Genomic DNA, 19,968 nt, shown 5'->3' on the forward strand with positions numbered 1-19,968 from the left:
CAATGAGCAGCATCGTTGCAGTACTTTTTTGACCATTTCCTGCACAGTGTACCTTTAAGATAAATATAGTTGGTCTACTACTCTACTACTCATGAAGCTCTTCAAATATGTGCGGTTTGGGACACATCCATCATATGGACAAATAGTGGGTAGGCTAATAAAGCAGTCCCAGTATTTGTCTCTGAGACAAATGAGAGAAACGACTCATACCAGAAATGAAACCGAAGCTTAAAGCTTAAAGGCGCAATTTCCAAGAAATGAAACCTTGGATAAAGTAGCCTAAATGAGTTCAAACACGTCACATCTCCACAGTACAAATTCTTACATTTCACGTTACTATCTCAAGGAAAATCTGAAAAAAGGATGTTCACAATCAAACATTTTCACTACTGTGCTTAAAAATGGGAATAAAAAATGTTTTTTCATAGGTGCTCATCTGGTTAATATAAAGTGTTTAAAACGGAAGTTCATTCTTTAATTTGTGGGTCCAAAATGTTTTCTGTATCATTTGCACCCTCTGCTGGTTGTATGTGAAATTACATGAAGACAAAGGCAACCATGTAAGTAGAAAAATCTTGTAATTGGCACTCTCTCATTATTACAGGATGTTATGAGAAAGTTTCTTTTTCTCCAGATGAATACACATAACTGACCTGAAGACAACAGTAGGTATCAGGGGTGGGCCACCATATGCATTCAAAGTTTTGTAGTTTACATTTGAATGTGTCAGCACCTCCCCTATTCTAAAAAAGGCCCCTAAAAACAAATATTTTAGATATTTCTATGGTTAAATTCAATTGAAAAATGACGTTTCAGAGCTTAAAAATCCACATTTTCTTTGCGGTTCCTGTAATGCCACTCTTTCTTGAACTTGTCTGATAAGACTTACACGTACATAATTTGAAGATAACAGAGCAGGGCACGGTGGGCCGGCTGGTGTTTACACAAAGCTCTAGGGCCTAGGCCACGGAAGGACGGTGCGCAGAGGTCACATTCACCTCCGTACCTGAAAGCTACATGCTCTCCAGAAGTCCTCTTCAAATCACTCTCACAGGATTCATTCAGTGACTAGGCCTACCTCTTGTTTGCCCTACTCTATTAGCCTTGGCTACTGTATGCAAACAGTACTGGCATAGGGACTAAGAATAGGCCTACGTTGCATGGGTTGGTTGCTGTATTTCAGCAGAGTACATTTGACACAAACTTGTTGAAGTGCACGTAAACCAGATGTTTGAACTATGTTTACAGATATAGTTCCACAAAATAGACAAAATCATAAGCCTACTGTAAGGTATGTTGTATATACAGGCATGACATGGAGAAGGGGAATACTGAATGTGAATTAAGACGTCTCCATTATATAAAGCAGGGTTGGGGAACCTATGTCTGGAGGGCCGTTTGTGGCCTTTGATGCCGTTTTATCCGACCCCGAGACAATTTTAATGTTATGCAGCTTCACATGAGAAATGACATATTTTGTAAAGGAATCTTTGAAATTACATTTGCAATACAATTAAGTTATATTCAGGGGACCTACAGAAGATGGGGTCTGTTTTAAAGGTGGCAGCCTTCAATACAGGCCTAAAGTACAAGGGGAAATCCTGGCTTGTGTTCATAGTACGACCCTCAGAGGGCTTTTACGGCCCTCAGAGTAATTTGAAGTGGCCCTTCGAATGAAAAAGGTTCCCCACCCCTGATATAAAGGGATCTGGAGAATATAAACACAGGCACAGATTCATCTCTGGACTTCTCTACAGGTCTGTTATACCCAAAGTCATACGATACAGGTATTTTATCCAGAGAAAAAGTGCTCAAGAAAAAAAGTAACCATCTTGATTTTTGCTTATTGAGCTATAGTCATGAGCAGTCCTTAATCTTCTACATGTCCCAGGTAGTCCTATACTGCATGAATGACAGGCCAGGGCCTTGTTTTAAAAGATGGTCATGGGTGAGAGCTGAAGAATTTAGACAACATCATAGCGGATAGGGTGCAAAGACCAGTGTGGGTAAGTACTGTAGAGTAGACTTATTTTTCTCCATCAGACTATGAACAAGTGTTCCTCTTTACTTTAATGTTAGCATTTCCACTTTTGAGAACTTTGAGCTGTTGACTTGGTGGCATTGGCTCAGAAGTTGAAGGACTCATCTAGCAATAGCAAGCAATGCTGGGTCATCATTGGTCTCTCCATCAGAGCAGGTCAAGGACTCCTTGAAGGGGCCTGAATCTGAATCCAACAATTTTCCCAATCAGCGTGGTATGGAATACAGACAGTATATGCATTTTGTTGAATGTGTAGACGTAGAGCACTGAAAAATTGCAAAGCACTGTGCAGTGCATTTCCCTTGACTTCCACCTCCTTGACTGTGTTCACTTGACAATCTCTTCAAACGTGACCTTGTCATTGCCATACACCACAGAGGTCTCATGAAGGTGTAAAAAAACGTGCCAGGTTCTGTTGCCTGTGCAAACAAGAAAATCAACTGTTTCGTTTTCACAGCGATAACTTTGATAGGGTGGTTACGCACAAAAAGCAAAAAAGACGTTGACACACGAGATGAGGAATCACTCCGTGCCCTTACTAGCGTGCTTGACATTGGCATACAGTAGGCAGGCCCGCACTGTGGGCTGTCAAGCTATAGCAGGTGACGCAGTTTAGCTTGGTATATAAAGCTACCAAGCCTGATAAGCCTTGTTCTGTGGCATTGGGGACGTATCGGGAACACTGTGGGGAAATACACCAAGGTGTCAAGATTTCGGGGGGAAGGAATAGCGGGGTTTGGACAACAATTGACTTGGATGGTGACTCGCGGACCGGCATAATGAGCAAACATGTGAGTTTTCTTCTCAAATACACTTATAGTTACATTTTCATAAATAGGCCTACATGTGGGGTTTTTTTGCAGTTGAAAGGTAATTGCATTCTGTACAAAATGAGGAATGAATGAATGAAGAAATACTGCAGAAGTTGATTTTAATGTTTGAGCCTAGGCTACTTGTAATATTCACAAAATCTGTTTCATAACATTTTTAACAGACTGTGTTATTAACATAATGGTGACCCATCTTCGTTAATTACAGCAATTTTATCAACACATAAAATTTATATTCAAATTAATAAATCCAAGTATGGAACTATGGAAAGCAGTACCGCAAACATGCATTGCCTATTTGTATTGAATTTGTCTTCAAATCTATTGAATGTTTGCATCGGCAACTTGTCACACACACGACAGTCAATTTAGCACAGTAATGAGTCCCTGTCATCGGTCCATAGGACATGTATGCAGAGATGGACAAGAAGGGGGGCCAGATGGACGTCAAAATCAAGAAGAAGGAGAAGAAGAAGGAGAGAATGGCCAACATGAAGAAGGAGATGGACATTGTAGGTGCCCCGTCTACTGAAGAAGCCTTTTGAAGGCCTTTTGAACATTGAAATATGTAACACCTCCAAGTTAATTCATATCTACAACATGAAACTATTATGAATGATTATGAAGCTAAATAGCACGGTTAGAGTGAAGTAATACTTTGTATCTTGTTACAAGTAACAAGTCGATCAGATTTTTAATGACTGCCTGTGTATCTTTTAAAGGATGACCATGAAATCACGCTTGAGGAACTAGAAATGAAGTATACCACCAGCATAACCAAGGTAAATGTGTATTCGCATGTTCAAATTAAATTCCATGGTTCATCATGGTTTAAAAGAGACTTCATTTAGGTGTACCGTATTTTTCTTCATTCTGTACAGTGATTATTGTTTATATAGTATTGTCATTCTTCTTCTTCTTCTTCTTCTTCTTCTTCTTCTTCTTCTTCTTCTTCTTCTTCTTCTTCTGATTTGTGGGCCTTTTTCAGGGGCTCACCACCAATTTTGCCGAGCAAGTCCTGGAGCGAGACGGCCCCAATGAGCTGAAGCCCCCCAAGGGCACCCCGGAGTACGTCAAGTTTGCGCGGCAGCTGGCCGGCGGGCTACAGTGCCTGATGTGGGTGGCGGCCGTCATCTGCTTCATCGCCTTTGGCATCGAGCTGGGCAAAGGAGAGCCCTCCTGTTATGACGATGTACGTAAGGAGCACTCGTAACTTTCAGAATGTCACTAAGCAATATCCATAGAGTAAAGGAAAGGCCTCCTGTTATGACGATGTACGTAGGGGCACTCATAACTTTCAGAATGTCACTAAGCAATATCCATAGAGTAAAGGAAAGGTCACATCTAAAGTCAAATGCAGTGGTATAGCTGCTTACACGGTATGTGTAAAATGTGTATAAAATGGGAGAGTAATGTTGTGTTTTGTTCTATTGTTCCATTCCATGTGCAGTTGTATTTGGCCATCACACTGATTGCTGTGGTGGTGGTGACTGGCTGCTTTGGATACTACCAGGAGTTCAAGAGTACCAACATCATTGCCAGCTTCAAGAACCTAGTGCCACAGGTGCCATAGTTTATCGTTTCTGTTTCTTACACATTGGGTTATCGAGTAAACTAAAGGCTCTTTTCCACTGCCAGTTTTCTGGTAGGCCTACAGCTCGACACAGGACATCATGGCCGCCACTTGTTGCTTTTCGAATAGGCGCGACACAGCTCAATCATGAAGCAAAAAATGCCGCTGTGTCGTGCTGTGTCGTGCTGTGTCGAGCTGTAGGCCTACCAGAAAGCCGGCAGTGGAAAAGAGGAAAAATCACTCGGGTTGACTTATAGCAGAATAACTTTTTTCAAAAGAGGTTGTTTTAATAATGTTTCATGCTAGCTTCTTATGTTCCTCCACAGCAAGCTGTAGTGATTCGAGATGGTCAAAAGAATCAGATCAATGCGAACATGCTGGTGGTGGGGGATCTGGTTGAGATCAAAGGTGGAGATCGAGTACCCGCCGACATCCGCATCATCACATCACACGGGTGCAAGGTGAGTCCCCGGTTCAAATGTGTCCCGTTTTAGAGATATTGCAATGTCAAATGTGCAGTACTTAATGTGGAAATGTGCAGATATCCAACCTAATAACAAGGCTTTGAAGGCATTTTTCGCAGTTTCAGTGTTTGCGTAGTTACTGCTCTTTGCCATTGTAGGGCAGTTCTGTCTTCCAAACCACTCTGATCGCCACCATCCAGAAGGGATTGGGACAATAATAGAAAAATTCCTCTAGCTCAATGTGCAGTTTTGTCAAGTTGTGCATTTACTTCATCATAAGGGTAATATGTAAGAACTTTACAGCAAGTCATGGCTAATGATTTTGTGGGAAAATTTCCCCTTGTTCTATGTCAACTATTTTTCTACAGTATATTCAGTGTGCAGTCAGTATTAACATGTAAAACAAAATTATCCTGTTCCTGTTGCAATGTCCCGTGCACATAGTTTTGCTGCATTTTCTTTGCAGAAGGGGAACATAGGTATTGTATTCAACCATACATTTACTCTGAAGATGATTGCTGTTTCAGTTTTGGCCACAGACCATGATGATAATTTACAACTGCTGCAAAAGACGGCTTCTGTCATCAATGTTAGGATACGGTAACTCTTGTTACTTTGGAGAAACGAGGGTCTGTTAACTTGTCTCGGTCCCTCCCTCTCTGTCTCCTTCGTTCTTTCTCCATCTCCTTTGTTGAGTGTCTGTCTGTATTGTGTGTAGGTAGACAACTCGTCGTTAACAGGGGAGTCTGAGCCTCAGACCAGGAGTCCTGAGTACACACATGAGAGCCCCTTGGAGACGCGAAACATCGCCTTCTTCTCCACCACCTGTCTGGAGGGTGAGACATACACATAGTATACACTGCAAGGACAAACGCAACAAACTAGCATACATAACCAACACAACATACAGTACATACTTAAAAAAATAACTATTTATGTGTGCATACTGACACATTCACAAGTATCCATTCCATACACTTGGGAAGTATTCACACACTCACACATGCATAAAGAGAGAGCGAGAGAGAGCGAGAGAGAGAGAGAGAGAGAGAGAGAGAGAGAGAGAGAGAGAGAGAGAGAGCATGCACACACACACACACACACACACACACACACACACACACACACACACACACACACACACACACACACACACACACACACACACACACACACTCTTGCACCCCCCACCCCGTGGTCCTGGTAAGGTAGCGTGTTGCATACACACACACACACACACACACACACACACACACACACACACACACACACACACACACACACACACACACACACACACACACACACACACACACACACACACACAAACCTCAGTGCAGTACAAGTGGCCACTGTAAGTAAACTCTACTTGACATTCATGGCTGACTGAATGTCAAGCACAAGGGGATGACAAGCACCATGTTTACACATCTTTTACAGCGAACGTTCGTTACTCCAGCCACTCTGCACGACCTGAGCCGACCTGAGTCTGAGTGTGTCCTTTTCAAAGTCGAACTCATAGAGCAGTGTTTCCCAACCTTTTTTGACTCGTGTATACCCCCTAAGCCTTTTTGTTGTACCATGAGTACCCCCTATCCCAGGCTCTCTATATATTCCTTTATCCCAGTGTGACTATACTCTATTCAATTGTCATTATCACATTTTTCCGCGTACCCCCTGAGGTATGCTCGCGTACCCCTAGTGGTACATGTACCCCTGGTTGGGAAACACTGCCATAGAGCTTAGTGCACAGTCGTGAAGTGAAGTGGAAGCCCAACTGGGAAACTCCAACTCCCATTGTCATTGTGACACAGCACTCCACAGCACACAGTGAACACTGCACACTGCACACAACGGAATTGCATGTATGCCTCACCCGTGCCGTGCAAGGGGGCAGCCCCCAATGATAGCTTCAGCCCATGACTGCCCTACTTGCCAGTTCACCATGTCACCATTCTGCTTATTCACGGTTTCACCACTTCCATATACAAACAATTTGATTGCCTTGTCTGTCAACGACAATAATTCTCTTGAATCTCAAATCTTTTTGCAGGAGTCGCCACGGGCGTCATCATCAACACGGGCGACAGGACGATCATCGGGCGCATCGCCAGCCTGGCCTCGGGCGTGGGCAACGAGAAGACGCCCATCGCCATCGAGATCGAGCACTTTGTGGACATCATCGCCGGCCTGGCCATCTTCTTCGGCTTCACCTTCTTCGTGGTGGCCATGTTCATCGGCTACCAGTTCCTGGAGGCCATGATCTTCTTCATGGCCATTGTGGTGGCCTACGTGCCCGAGGGGCTGCTGGCCACTGTCACCGTGAGTACACACACTAGCAAAGTGTACTCTACAGACATCCCAAGTCGCCCTGAAGTTCAGGGAGTCTCCAGTCCCTGATATTGATAGTGGCTCCCCGATGCCCGCGAGTCATACAAAATATACCTGATTTTAGACTATGCAAATTATTATCTTTTTTAAAATTGACAATGCGGAATGGAGAAAGATTATGACTTGTGCGGGCGGCAGGCGTGGAGTAGGCCACTTCAAATAGATTGCGCGGGCACACTTCGTAGGACGCCCTGCAAAAGTCCCAGGAAAAAAACAGTAGGCTGGTGTTCTATGCAGACTTGATGATAGAATGGACATGAACATACACTGTACAAATGAACATTTCAGTTGTGAAGGACAGTTTGGCTGGTGATGAAAAAGGGCCCTGCATAGTACACACTAACACTTCGTAGTACTAACTTTACACTAACGGGAAAAGCACCTGGTTACCATAAGTGTGAGTTGTATACTTTTAACGCTACGGAGTACAGTTTTATCAGAAAGTTTAGACCCCCTTTTGGATTCACTATATATACTATATGTACTATACAAAGATCTTATAATGATTTCACAACTGAAATGAACTGCCCTTAACATTATATACACTAACAAGGACTTTGAATTACACTTGAACTAACACTGCACGTGTCTATTGTGCAGGTGTGTCTGTCCCTGACGGCCAAGCGTCTGGCCAGGAAGAACTGTGTGGTGAAGAACCTGGAGGCCGTGGAGACGCTGGGCTCTACCTCTGTCATCTGCTCCGACAAGACGGGCACGCTCACCCAGAACCGCATGACCGTGGCCCACCTGTGGTTCGACAACATGATCCACGCCGCCGACACCACCGAGGACCAGTCAGGTGGGCCACGCCAAACACATCACAACACAACAATGTGGCACAAATATTTACAGTAACACAATTCCGAACAGAGTTCTTTGGCTGCCCAACAGTGGTCTAATGCCTCTTTTCCACTGCCGTTTTTCTGATAGGCCTACAGCTCGACAAAATGAGACTCGGCTGCCGCTTTTTTGCTTTTCGAATAGACACGACACACATTAATCGCAAAGCAAAAAGTGGCGGCCTGTGTCTAGCTGTAGGTCTACTGGAAAACCGGCAGTGGAAAACAGGCATTATTAGTGGGATCGTACCATTACGCCGGGGACCTACATTTTCCACAAATACTGTTATTTGTGTGTCATTCAAATCTTTTTTCTGTCCTTTATTCAGGCCAAAGCTTTGACCAGTCTTCAGAAACATGGCGAGCCCTGGCGAGAGTAGCTGGCCTGTGCAACAGAGCCACCTTCAGGCCCAACCAAGAGACTGTGCCCATACCCAGGGTGTGTTTGTGTGTGTGTGTGTGTGTGTGTGTGTGTGTGTGTGTGTGTGTGTGTGTGTGTGTGTGTGTGTGTGTGTGTGTGTGTGTGTGTGTGTGTGTGTGTGTGTGTGTGTGTCTGTGAGCGGGAGAGAGAGAGAGAGAGAGAGAGAGAGAGAGAGAGAGAGAGAGAGAGAGAGAGAGAGAGAGAGAGAGAGAGAGAGAGAGAGAGAGAGCAAATCTTGCTGATAAAAGAGATTGATGGATGGGACCTAGGCCTACAATTGTTTTGGTGACATTTCGTCTCTCATTCTCTGCTCTCCTAGAGAACCGTTGTGGGTGACGCCTCCGAGACCGCTCTGCTGAAGTTTACAGAATTGACCATAGGCAATATAACAGACTACAGGAACAGATTTAAGAAGGTCTGTGAAGTGCCCTTCAACTCCACCAACAAGTTTCAGGTAATCTCAACATTTATTTTACACATTTTTTAAAATCATCAAACAACATTGTGTCATTTGGGATGGCTTTCCTCTCCAAAGCTGTAGGGTTCGTCTAACATGCCCCTGCTGCTAATAACAAACGTGTTTAAGTAATCATCTGGTGTTTCTGTGAATAGAAAACACTTACCAAGAGTAAAATGTAAACAGGACATGCCAAATCCTCACATCAAGGGGTCTTTGCTGACTTTTGTTACTGCCCCCTTGTGGCGGAAATCTGTCAGTGGATGTTTCATACACCAAGGCCTCCTTTCTCTCACTCACTTCCCCTGGTGGCCAATAGCTGTCAGTGCATGAGCTGGATGACCCGCTTGACCTGCGCTACCTGCTGGTGATGAAAGGCGCTCCTGAGAGGATTCTGGAACGCTGCTCCACCATTCTGATCAAGGGCCAGGAGCTCCCCCTGGATGAGCAGTGGAGAGAGGCCTTCCAGACAGCCTACATGGACCTGGGGAGCCTGGGAGAGAGAGTACTGGGTAAGTAGAGTAATAGAGAGTAGAGTAAAGTAACTTTATTGATCCCCGAGGGGAAATTCAGGTGTCAAGTAGCTTAAATAAATGCACATAATGCCCACATGGACATTTAAGACACATAACACACAGGTTAAGTCAGGGAGGGGAAAAATACAAATTAAAGAAAAAATAAAAAGGCAATGTGCGAAAACATATTCTGATTAAACAAGAGTGGCCTCACCGGTACTCAGGGCTGGATTAGCGCACAGGCTACGGTGAAATATGATTGCAGCCAAGGGCCCCGATTGGCCAAAGTGGGGCGAAAAATCAATAACTGCAGAATTATGACAGGATGATTTTTCAGTCTTTGTTCAGAATTATGACATTGTCTAAGCATTCTGGAGGGGCCTAGAACAACCCGTAGCCTAGTTGCCCTGTACCATCTAAATCTGGCCCTGTCAGTGCTGGAGATTATGCAGTGTGTCCAACGTATCCAAAAAAAGATCTGCTCTCTTCGAAAGATTTTGTTCTTGGTGGAGGAGACGTTTGCATGGTTTGCACAATTTATTTTTCACTTTCGACAGTTGAAAAAATACGGTATGAATGTATACATTTCAGAGACTGAAGGAGTCATTTCTGGTTGCATCATGTGCACTCTAGTTAGTGAGGAAGGCTTGTACATGAAACTTTCTTGCCATGCACTACACAGTTATAATTGATAAAAAGGACTATGTGACTGGTTCATAAATAAACTAACTTTGAAAGTGTTTTAAATTATAACAATCACAACTTTTAAGATAACATTAGTATGAAACCTAGTTAAGTTTACACATGATGGTTCTGAGATAACACACTTGTTACCCCATAATGTGCACCGTTACGCCAGTAATTGCTACTTTACTACATCACCACAGCAACACAAAACCTTTGACAGTTTAGTTTAGTTTAGTTTAGTTTAGTTTAATTTAGTTTAGTTTAGTTTAGTTTAGTTTAGTTTAATTTATTTGGTTTATTTCAACAGGGACCACGTGCAAAGTACATTAGTTACAACAGTAAAAGGATGACCTTATAGATTACAAGCTATTTTCATCTGCAGTCCCTGGGCAGGTGAAAAACATAAAGAGAGTTTCAAATGTTCATGATCACATTTGGGCTTGCATGCCCATGGGGACCCCGGCTCGAGTCCGGCCGGGGTCATTTCCCAGCCCTACCCCATATCTCTCTCCTGCTCATTTCCTGTTTCCTCTCACACTATCCTGTCATAACAATAAAGGCCCAAAAAGCGCCCAAAACATAATAAATAAATAAATAAAAATGTCCATGATCTGTATTCACCTGAACAGGTTTCTGTCACCTGTACCTGAATGAGAAGGAGTACCAGCGCGGCTTCAACTTCGACGCGGATGAGATGAACTTCACCACCTCTGGCCTCTGCTTCGCCGGCCTCATCTCCATGATCGACCCGCCCCGTGCCACTGTGCCCGACGCCGTCAAGAAGTGCCGTACCGCTGGTATTAGGGTACGTAGTGTATGCACGCAATGACAAACATGGCTGACACAGGAATCCTAAATGAATTGGTAAATAGTGAAACTGCTGACAAAGCCTTGTGTCTTCGAATGAACACTGCAGGGACATTGCTAAATAATGTTTTTGGTTTGAATTGGTTAATAGTGAAACTGCTGACAAAGTCTTGTGCCTTCGAATGTACACTGCAGGGGCATTGCTAAATAATGTTTTTGGTTTGGTCACCATTGATTTTTGCTTTATTTATATCATCAAACAAAAACAGTATAAGCATCCCTAATCCTAATTTACTTCTATTTGCAACGCGGTTACTGTGGTATGGACACAGTATCAAGAAAAGAGTTGGAATTATACGGCATATGTGCTTGTGTGAGTGGGTGGTTGAATTCATGGGAATGCCCACTGCTTGCTCACAATGCCTGCTTGTTTCTACCTGCAGGTAGTCATGGTGACAGGAGATCATCCAATCACTGCCAAGGCCATTGCAGCCAACGTGGGCATCATATCGGAGGGAAGTGAGACCGTGGAGGACATTGCTGAGAGGCTGAGGATCCCTGTGGAGCAGGTCAATAAGAGGTGAGGTCACGGAAGCCAACAGGGGGCGACACGCAAGGGTCAATTGAGCCCCAGGAAGAGTTTGTCCTGGGCCTGGCCAAAGTTGGCACCGTGAGATTCAGGTGTCTGAACTGGTAGCAGGACTGAAACACCAATAAGTCAAGTGAAAAAGGATTTTTGCTTCCATTTTTTCCGTGTGATGTTTCAGAGCAATGGACCCTTCCTCAGACATTCTGACACTGTTCATTGACCTGAAACCTCACACACAAAAGTGGGAGCAAGTCATCCTTAAAGGTACACTGTGCAAGAAATGGTCAAAAAAGGTACTGCAACTATGCTGCTCATTGAAACTGGGTTGCCTATAGCCAAATTTAATCTTTTCATGAAAGTTTACTAAGTAATAAACTAATATTTTCTAGTATGGCCCAAGTTTTTTCCAGTCATAATGAATACTTAGAATTTGATGGTGGTGGTAAGTATTCATTAAAAAGGTAACATTAGTGAATGGATAGCATGCATTCTGGAAATAAACAACTAAAAATCTTACACGGTGTACCTTTAAAGCAGACTTTTTCCACTTGCTTGCCAATAAGAGGCGAGGGCCTTCAGCACTTCCAGCCAGAGTCTGCCCAAGCCATTACAGCAGACACCGATAGCCAATTTACATCCATTATGGATCCAGTGGACACTGCTGGTCAATAGAGTGCACTGTGAGTGACAGATGGCTTTGATTGTTCAGTCCTGATCTGGGTTGTACATTTTTATGATTGTAGTCACTAGTTGTGAACTAGTTCAATATGATTAATCATTTGGTTCCAAAAGCAGTTCAAATGCCCTGGGGAAAACATAAACCTCTTCGGAGTACGGCTCAAGCTGTGCTCAAGCTTCTGGTCTGGTGCTCCCCCCGCAAGTGTATTTAACTGCTCTCCCCCCATCTCTGGAGACAGATCATCAACATTCGACGAGGCCCTATCCGTCTCCAATGTGTCACGTTCACATTACATATTTATCTTGGCTGCATAACAAGTAATGGCCCCAAGGGGAAACACAAGGAAATGTCCTCAGTTTAAAATCAGCACAATCTCTGCTTACTCTCTCCAACAGGGAGGCGCGTGCGTGCGTGATCAGCGGAGGTCAGCTGAAGGAGATGGAGGAGGGCGAGCTGGACGAGGCTCTGAGGAACCATCCGGAGATGGTGTTCGCCCGCACCTCCCCCCAGCAGAAGCTCATCATCGTGGAGAGCTGCCAGCGCCTGGTGAGGCCTGCCCTGCCTTCACAGTGTAAAAGAGGGGTGGATTGGTAGCGCCCGACCTCTGTAAGAGATTGGTAGCGCCCGCTGTATGAGTGGTGGGTTGGTAGCGCCTTCTGTACGAGTGGTGGATTGGTAGCACCCTGCTGTACAAGTGGTAGATTGGTAGCGCCCGCCTTCTGTACAAGTGTTAGATTGGTAGCACCCACCTGCTGTACGAGTGGTAGATTGCCAGCTCCTTGTAGGGCCTGCAAATGTGAAGGATCCATTTAGATAGGAAACCCAAGGCCGGTCTGTAAGAGTGGCAGGTTACCAGCGTAGTAATAGGGATGCATAGGGATGTATAGGCCTATGTGGACGACTCATTATGCACAACAACACAGACATTTTTTTGTGTTAATTCCACATGAAGAGAGTAGGACCACCAAAAAGCATTCTATGACTACTGTATAAGAGTGGTAGTATTTGACTCTGCGGGTGCTAAATGACTGTAAAATTTGAGTCAGATGTTGCAGTCTTCTAAAGAGTGCGTTGGATCCTATTATCTACCAGCAAAATTAAAAACTAAAAGACAATAAAAGACACAATGCTACAAAGAAAATACCCTTTCACGTATATACTCTACTGTAATTTTACATCCCTCTTCAATAGTAACTGACGGGGATAGGTACCGCAGTACAGCACAGGGAGAGTTTGACTGTTCGATGGACGGGAACAAATCTCATTGATTGATCCACTGACCATGAGAGGTTACTCGTGGTCGACCAGAGATAATGGCACAGCCAGGGGAACAGGAAAAAGGTCAACTGTGTACTATCTGTTGAAATACAGTACTACTTACAATAGCAGTTCTTTTCCATTTCCCTTGTTTCAAGAACACAATAACTAACCAAAGTATATGCCCTACCGTGGCCTAACGGTAGGGCACTTGCTTACGATGCCGGCAACCTGTGTTCGATTCCGGCCCGGCTCATTTGCCTGTCTTTCCCCGTCTCTCTCTCCCCACTCGTTTCCTGTCACTCTGTCACTGTCCTATAACAAATAAAGCACAAAAAATCCAAAAGAAAATCACTAAGGCTAATTTGCGGGTTATTACATTTTAGTCAGCCACTTCCTTATCCTGTGGCCCAGTTACTGTGAGTAGACTACAGTAATAAGTGGTCCAGTCTGACCACATACTGTATTTTTAATAAAACATGTGATTCATAAAAAGTAATTGCACCATACATATACATTGTAAAGGCCAATTATTCCTCCTCAAATGCTAATTGCAAATGCTTAAAAAATAAATGAGTAGGTGTGTTTATACAATACTGTAGTCGTGTGATAATTACCAATGGAAATACATAGAATTATTGTATGGTAGATTAGACAACTGCATAACAAGTTTCACACTGCTCACATTCATCCTGATCCCACATTGCAGGTTGCTCACTGGTGGAGTGATGCGCAGTATAAATGGGTTTGCATTGATATAAATAAATTAGCTTGAACTCGAATATGCATGATGATGTCCCTCGGTGGTGGTGACAAGCGAGCGTCCTCTCTCTGCTCTTGGTTTCAGGGCTCCATCGTAGCCGTGACAGGGGACGGTGTGAACGACTCTCCCGCCCTGAAAAAGGCTGACATCGGCGTTGCCATGGGCATCGCGGGCTCAGACGCTGCCAAGAATGCGGCCGACATGATCTTGCTGGACGACAACTTTGCCTCCATCGTGACAGGCGTGGAGCAGGGTGGGTGTGTGGTATAGGGCTGGCACACGGGCAGGGGGGCGCGTGCCAAGCTGTTCAGATATTCTGTAGAGGCAGCAGCACGTTATCGAGCTGATCTGTGGGCCCTCTACAGTGCAGTCAGTATACAGTCTGCAGTGGACTTTGGCCGGGCCTGGGACAAAGGCATTTTAGAGCCCCCTGTCTCTCTCAATACATCCAATGTAATCTAATTCTGAACCATCCCCCTCTCCCTGGGCCCGGGACAACTGACCTTGAGTGGTGGGCGCATGGAAAGCTGCTCAAATATACTGTAGAGGCAGCATAGCATGGTATCGATTGAGCCGGGCCTGTACAGTACTGTATACAGTCTGCAGTGGACACACCTATGTGTATAGAATGCAGTGGCATTACTCAGCTACAGTAAAAAAAAAAAACCCTGTATTAACCTTTAACACTTCAGAGTCAATTTAACATCTTCCAGAGTGTATTCGGTCCCAGAGTACTCTCTAAGGACTGATTTAAGACTGCCTTTTTTATGTGTAAGATCCTGGTTGTATTACACAGCATCAGCCCGATTCAACCACACGTTTTTCACAGACAGCTGGCATGTTTTCGACACTGTGTTCAGTATCTGACTTTGAAAAGTCACTGATGACATGTTATATAATAGGAATAAGAAAAATTATCAACCAAACACTGCCAGAAAATATAACATGCATGCATCCATGGCAGTGGACAGATGTGTAAAGTGAAAGTAAAAGTACTCTTACTGATGCAATAGCTACACTAGTACATGATCTTAAATTGTTTATACAACAGTTATTTCACTGTAACAAAATGAGGTAGATATATACGGCAAAAGCGTTTTTATTAGGGCTTCAACTTTAGCATGTTAATTAGATTAATTAATTACACCGCGAATTAACGCGTTATAAAAATTAACTTTCTACTTTTCCTTCATCTCCACTTATGGCAATATTCTGCTCCACAGGTCGTCTCATCTTTGACAACTTGAAGAAGTCCATCGCCTACACGCTGACCAAGAACATTCCGGAGCTGACGCCCTATCTGATCTACATCACTGTCAGTGTTCCTCTTCCTCTAGGCTGCATCACTATCCTCTTCATTGAGCTGGCCACTGACATTGTGAGTTGCCCAAATGACCTTCAGCATCTCATGTGTATTTATAGACCCTGACTTGCAGGAATAGTCTTCTCTCATTAATAATGAAACACCACATTCTCCACTGGTTTGTACACTTGTAATTAGGCTATATTCAATTTTTATTTAAAAAAGCAAGAGTGCTAGTTCAGCGAAATCTGTAATAGACTTTCACACCATGCAAGTACAGGGGCTACACACACACAGGTTGTTTTGTTACATCAACTGTTTTCTGTGTTGTGCTGATTGTATGAATCGATGGCTGTCTAGGAACATAGTGTTCTGCTGCACATTTTACTTCTGTGCAGTCATCTCTCTGACTCTGCAACTCCCCCCACATCCACCCACACACACACCCACACACATACATACACACGCACACACACACACACACACACACACACCCACGCACACGCACACGCACACACACACACACACACACACACACACACACACACACACACACACACACACACACACACACACACACACCTCTCTGTCTCTCGTCCTGCTAGTTCCCCTCTGTCTCTCTGGCCTATGAGAAAGCCGAGAGTGACATCATGAATCTAAAACCCAGAAACCCACGCAGGGATAGGCTGGTGAACGAGGCCTTGGCTGTCTACTCCTACTTTCAGATTGGTAGGTACTCATGTCTGAATGCCTCTGATAGGGTATTACGACACAACACCCACAGTTCCAAGATGGCATGAGACATCATCATGACTCCATAGTAGCTCTGTAACTCCACTATAATGGGAAAAAATGTTCATTGAATAATGCAGTGTGCAGGAGGTCCTATTTTCCCATGTTTGACTGCAGTCAATTGCAATGCAGCTGTCTTCAGATGTGCAAAAGACTTTCATAACTACAAAAAAACACATCTTTTGTTGTCTTTAAATCTCCATGTACAGCTTTAAACCAGGAAAAAGGCCACTCGTGACATCAGCATATAAACACCATGTATCACTCAATCATGTCTATGCTATCTCCTACGTTTTCCGTTTAAGTCACATTTTCCGTTTAAGTCACATTTTGTTAACCCTTAGTGCAGAGCCTAAGCATACGGTCAACCAAAATTGTAATGGCTGTGTCTTAATCTGTTATCGAAGGCTCTTGGTACTGTCATAGCAATGTTGTTATGATGTTGTTGAGTATTTTCAGCAAATAGTGAGTAGGCCCGCCGGCGACCCCATCTGCAGTAAGAGGCTACGCTATCTGAAAGGAGCAACAGTTAATTTATAGTGACGCCCATGTTCTCAAACTTATAACTCTCCTCACAGGTGCAATCCAGTCGTATGCAGGCTTCACGGACTACTTTGCGGCCATGGCCCAGGAGGGCTGGTACCCTCTGCTGTGTGTGGGACTCAGGTCCCAGTGGGAAGACGTGCATCTGCAGGACCTGCAGGACAGCTACGGACAAGAATGGGTGAGGATTTCATTTTTCATTTCAAGATTGGAGAATTTAAATATTGTGTTTCTTTACGGATTTTGTTCGGTATTCAAGGATGAATATTTCTTTTTAGGAAATTGAAAGGCGGTTGTATAATAATGTGCTATGTAAATAAATTGATTGATCGATTAGATTTATTTCAACTTTATTTACATTACACATGTATACGCAGGGAGACAAAAGATGGTGACTATGTTTTTTAAAATGTGTAAAGAGTAGCCCACAAAAGGAGCAGGCACTGTGGCAACTCAACATCTCATATCTCATCACCTCAAGTGGTAGTATGCCTAAAATATCAATGCATAGGTCTGTATTAATAATGTGTGTCTCTCTCTCTCTCTCTCTGATAGACCTTCAGTCAGCGTCTCTACCAGGAGTATACTTGCTACACCGTCTTTTTTGTCAGCATTGAGATTTGTCAGATTTCCGACGTCCTGATCAGAAAAACTCGACGTCTGTCTGTCTTCCAGCAAGGTTTCTTTAGGTCAGTACGCACAACTACGACCCCCTAACCTGGTACCACCTTGAACGTTCTGAATCTTTACACTGAGCTATATTATAATCAAGCTTCTGACCTTCTTAACCCGTTAAAACACAGCATTATACATTTGTTTTGACCAGAATGGCAATGACCGAGACGTAGTGCATTACTAATGGCCCTGTGCACTGTCATAGTAGAGTAGTACTATGGTAATTAACCTTTGAATGTCTATTACAGCATGCCTCAGATGGTATGGCGTGCATTAAGGGGCTATGATATTTTTAGGGCTTTTTATGCCTTTATTTGAGATAGGATAGTGAGAGAGGAACAGGAAACGAGTGGGGAGAGAAAAGACGGGGAAGGACTGGCAAATGACCCGGGCCAGAATCAAACCCGGGTCGCCGGCGTAGGAACCCAGTGCCCTACCGTTAGGCCATGCCGGTAGGTAGGGCCAGCTTCTTATCTCCTTACTATTATCATCAAGCTTCTTCCCGGCCTTGGCCATGGCCCAAACGGTAAAGGCACCATACTGTTATGTCACAGACCCGGGTTCCATTCCGACCCGAGGCCATTTCTCAACACCATCTCTCTCCCAATCATTTCCTGTCCACGTCTTCAGCTGTCCTGTCATAATGAAAAAAAAATTTTTTAAAAATAAAAAAGCTTCTTACCCTTACTTTGTACTGCCCACTTGCTCCTGGGAGATTGATATGTGTAAAACTGTAAATGAATAAGGTCGGCATACCTTTGTTTCCTTTGTTAAATAAAGCATCTCTATTCTAAAGTATAACATGTCTTGTTGTATCTGTACATTAACATACCTCATGGGCTTTATACCTTTATTCTGTCGGCAGAAACAAAGTCCTGGTGTCGGCCATTGTTTTCCAGCTGTGCCTTGGCAACTTGCTCTGCTACTGCCCTGGCATGCCCAACATATTCAACTTCATGCCCATTCGGTAAGAGTCAGCCATCAGTGTAAAACACCCTTTCTTTCCACACCCTTTTTTCATCAAACAATGGACCCAACGCAGTACTCCCATTTTCTTCCTTTTTAAACCTTTCATGTGTTTTCATAACCTTGACTCATGATACTCACGTGAGTCTAAAGGTAAGATATATGGCCCCTATTTTTGCTGTTCCTACAATTGCACTGACCAAGTTGTAATGTATGAGATGGGCTATAGAATGTATAGTGCATTGCAGGACTCCACAGCTCTCTCTCTCTCTCTCTCTCTCTCTCTCATATTACAGGGTGCAATGGTGGTTTGTTCCGGTGCCTTACGGAATCCTTATCTTTGTCTATGATGAGATCAGAAAACTTGGGGTCAGAAGACATCCAGGAAGTATGTTGAATTCATTATTTTCCTCATAGCAACACGCATAAAAAATGGATGCCCAAATATTAAGTAGGTCTTAAGGCCACAGAAGCGAATGCATAACTGTCTTTCTCTGTTTTCTTCACAGGCTGGTGGGATCAGGAGTTGTATTACTAAATATTTTTTTTACCTTATAAATGCTAAGATTTTCATGGAACATTATCATTTGAACATTGGTCCCAAAATAACTTGCACTCTGTCAATATCAATTATAATATGTATGCCTACAAATTCATATTATGTAATAGAGTCCATGAATTTTAACATGGGATAGCATTGTGTGTGGGAACTCTGTGCTGTTTCTCTGAAGATCAAGTGTGCTTTGTAAGCTATAAGGTACAGATTGTGCATAGGGATACTTTAATCTTTAGACTATTTCTTTGTCATAGCTAATGTATGCTATAGGCCTATGTAGGCCTACTATATTTGTTGCTATGTGTTAGGCTATATATGATTTCTCATGTTCAACATGAGTTTTGAGAGAAACAAACTGTTTTGTCAACTTTTGCATGCCAAGCTGACTGGCCTAAACGGCAATTACATTTTACCAAAAGAAATCTGGCCACAGTAAATTAGTTCTGTGTTAAGATAAGGAATGTGGCTGCATTCACATGTAGGGGCCTGTAGGATGTGATGTAGGGCTCAAAGCAGGAAGCCCGCCAGGGGGCGCAAATCGCATTTGGTCAAGAAGAAAGAGTCTGTCTACCCGAGTGATGCATAGATTCCAACTATTATACCATTACGCTGGTAGATGTCAGTCGTATTGTCATATATAGAATGGTTTTCTTAATAAATTGTGTTAATACAATGTGAAAGTCTGTATTATTTTTTTCGACTGGTTGCATTTATTTTCTTTTAAAATAGCCTATCATGATTACTGATTGAAATCATCATGACAATTGGTTTACCTGCCTTTGTTTTGGGCCCTGTAATCTACAAGTACAGTAACCTCAAT

General features: G+C 43.5%; 1 protein-coding gene across 1 annotated transcript; it reads left to right on the forward strand.

The window, feature by feature from the left end:
- The first annotated feature begins 2,703 nt into the window (after positions 1 to 2,703).
- On the forward strand, positions 2,704 to 19,821 carry LOC134449488 (potassium-transporting ATPase alpha chain 1). The gene is made up of 23 exons (XM_063199450.1): positions 2,704 to 2,832; positions 3,276 to 3,383; positions 3,594 to 3,653; positions 3,860 to 4,063; positions 4,322 to 4,435; positions 4,771 to 4,905; positions 5,627 to 5,744; positions 6,962 to 7,230; positions 7,900 to 8,098; positions 8,468 to 8,577; positions 8,879 to 9,013; positions 9,336 to 9,528; positions 10,848 to 11,023; positions 11,469 to 11,605; positions 12,689 to 12,839; positions 14,398 to 14,566; positions 15,537 to 15,691; positions 16,222 to 16,345; positions 16,987 to 17,132; positions 17,507 to 17,640; positions 18,492 to 18,593; positions 18,889 to 18,980; positions 19,102 to 19,821. Exons 1-23 carry the CDS (start codon positions 2,821 to 2,823, stop codon positions 19,128 to 19,130), a joined length of 3,072 nt encoding a protein of 1,023 aa, XP_063055520.1. The 5' UTR covers positions 2,704 to 2,820; the 3' UTR covers positions 19,131 to 19,821.
- The last annotated feature ends 147 nt before the right edge of the window (positions 19,822 to 19,968 follow it).

The sequence above is a fragment of the Engraulis encrasicolus genome, chromosome 5 (genome assembly GCF_034702125.1).
Source record: "Engraulis encrasicolus isolate BLACKSEA-1 chromosome 5, IST_EnEncr_1.0, whole genome shotgun sequence".
NCBI classification, from domain to species: Eukaryota; Metazoa; Chordata; class Actinopteri; order Clupeiformes; family Engraulidae; genus Engraulis; species Engraulis encrasicolus.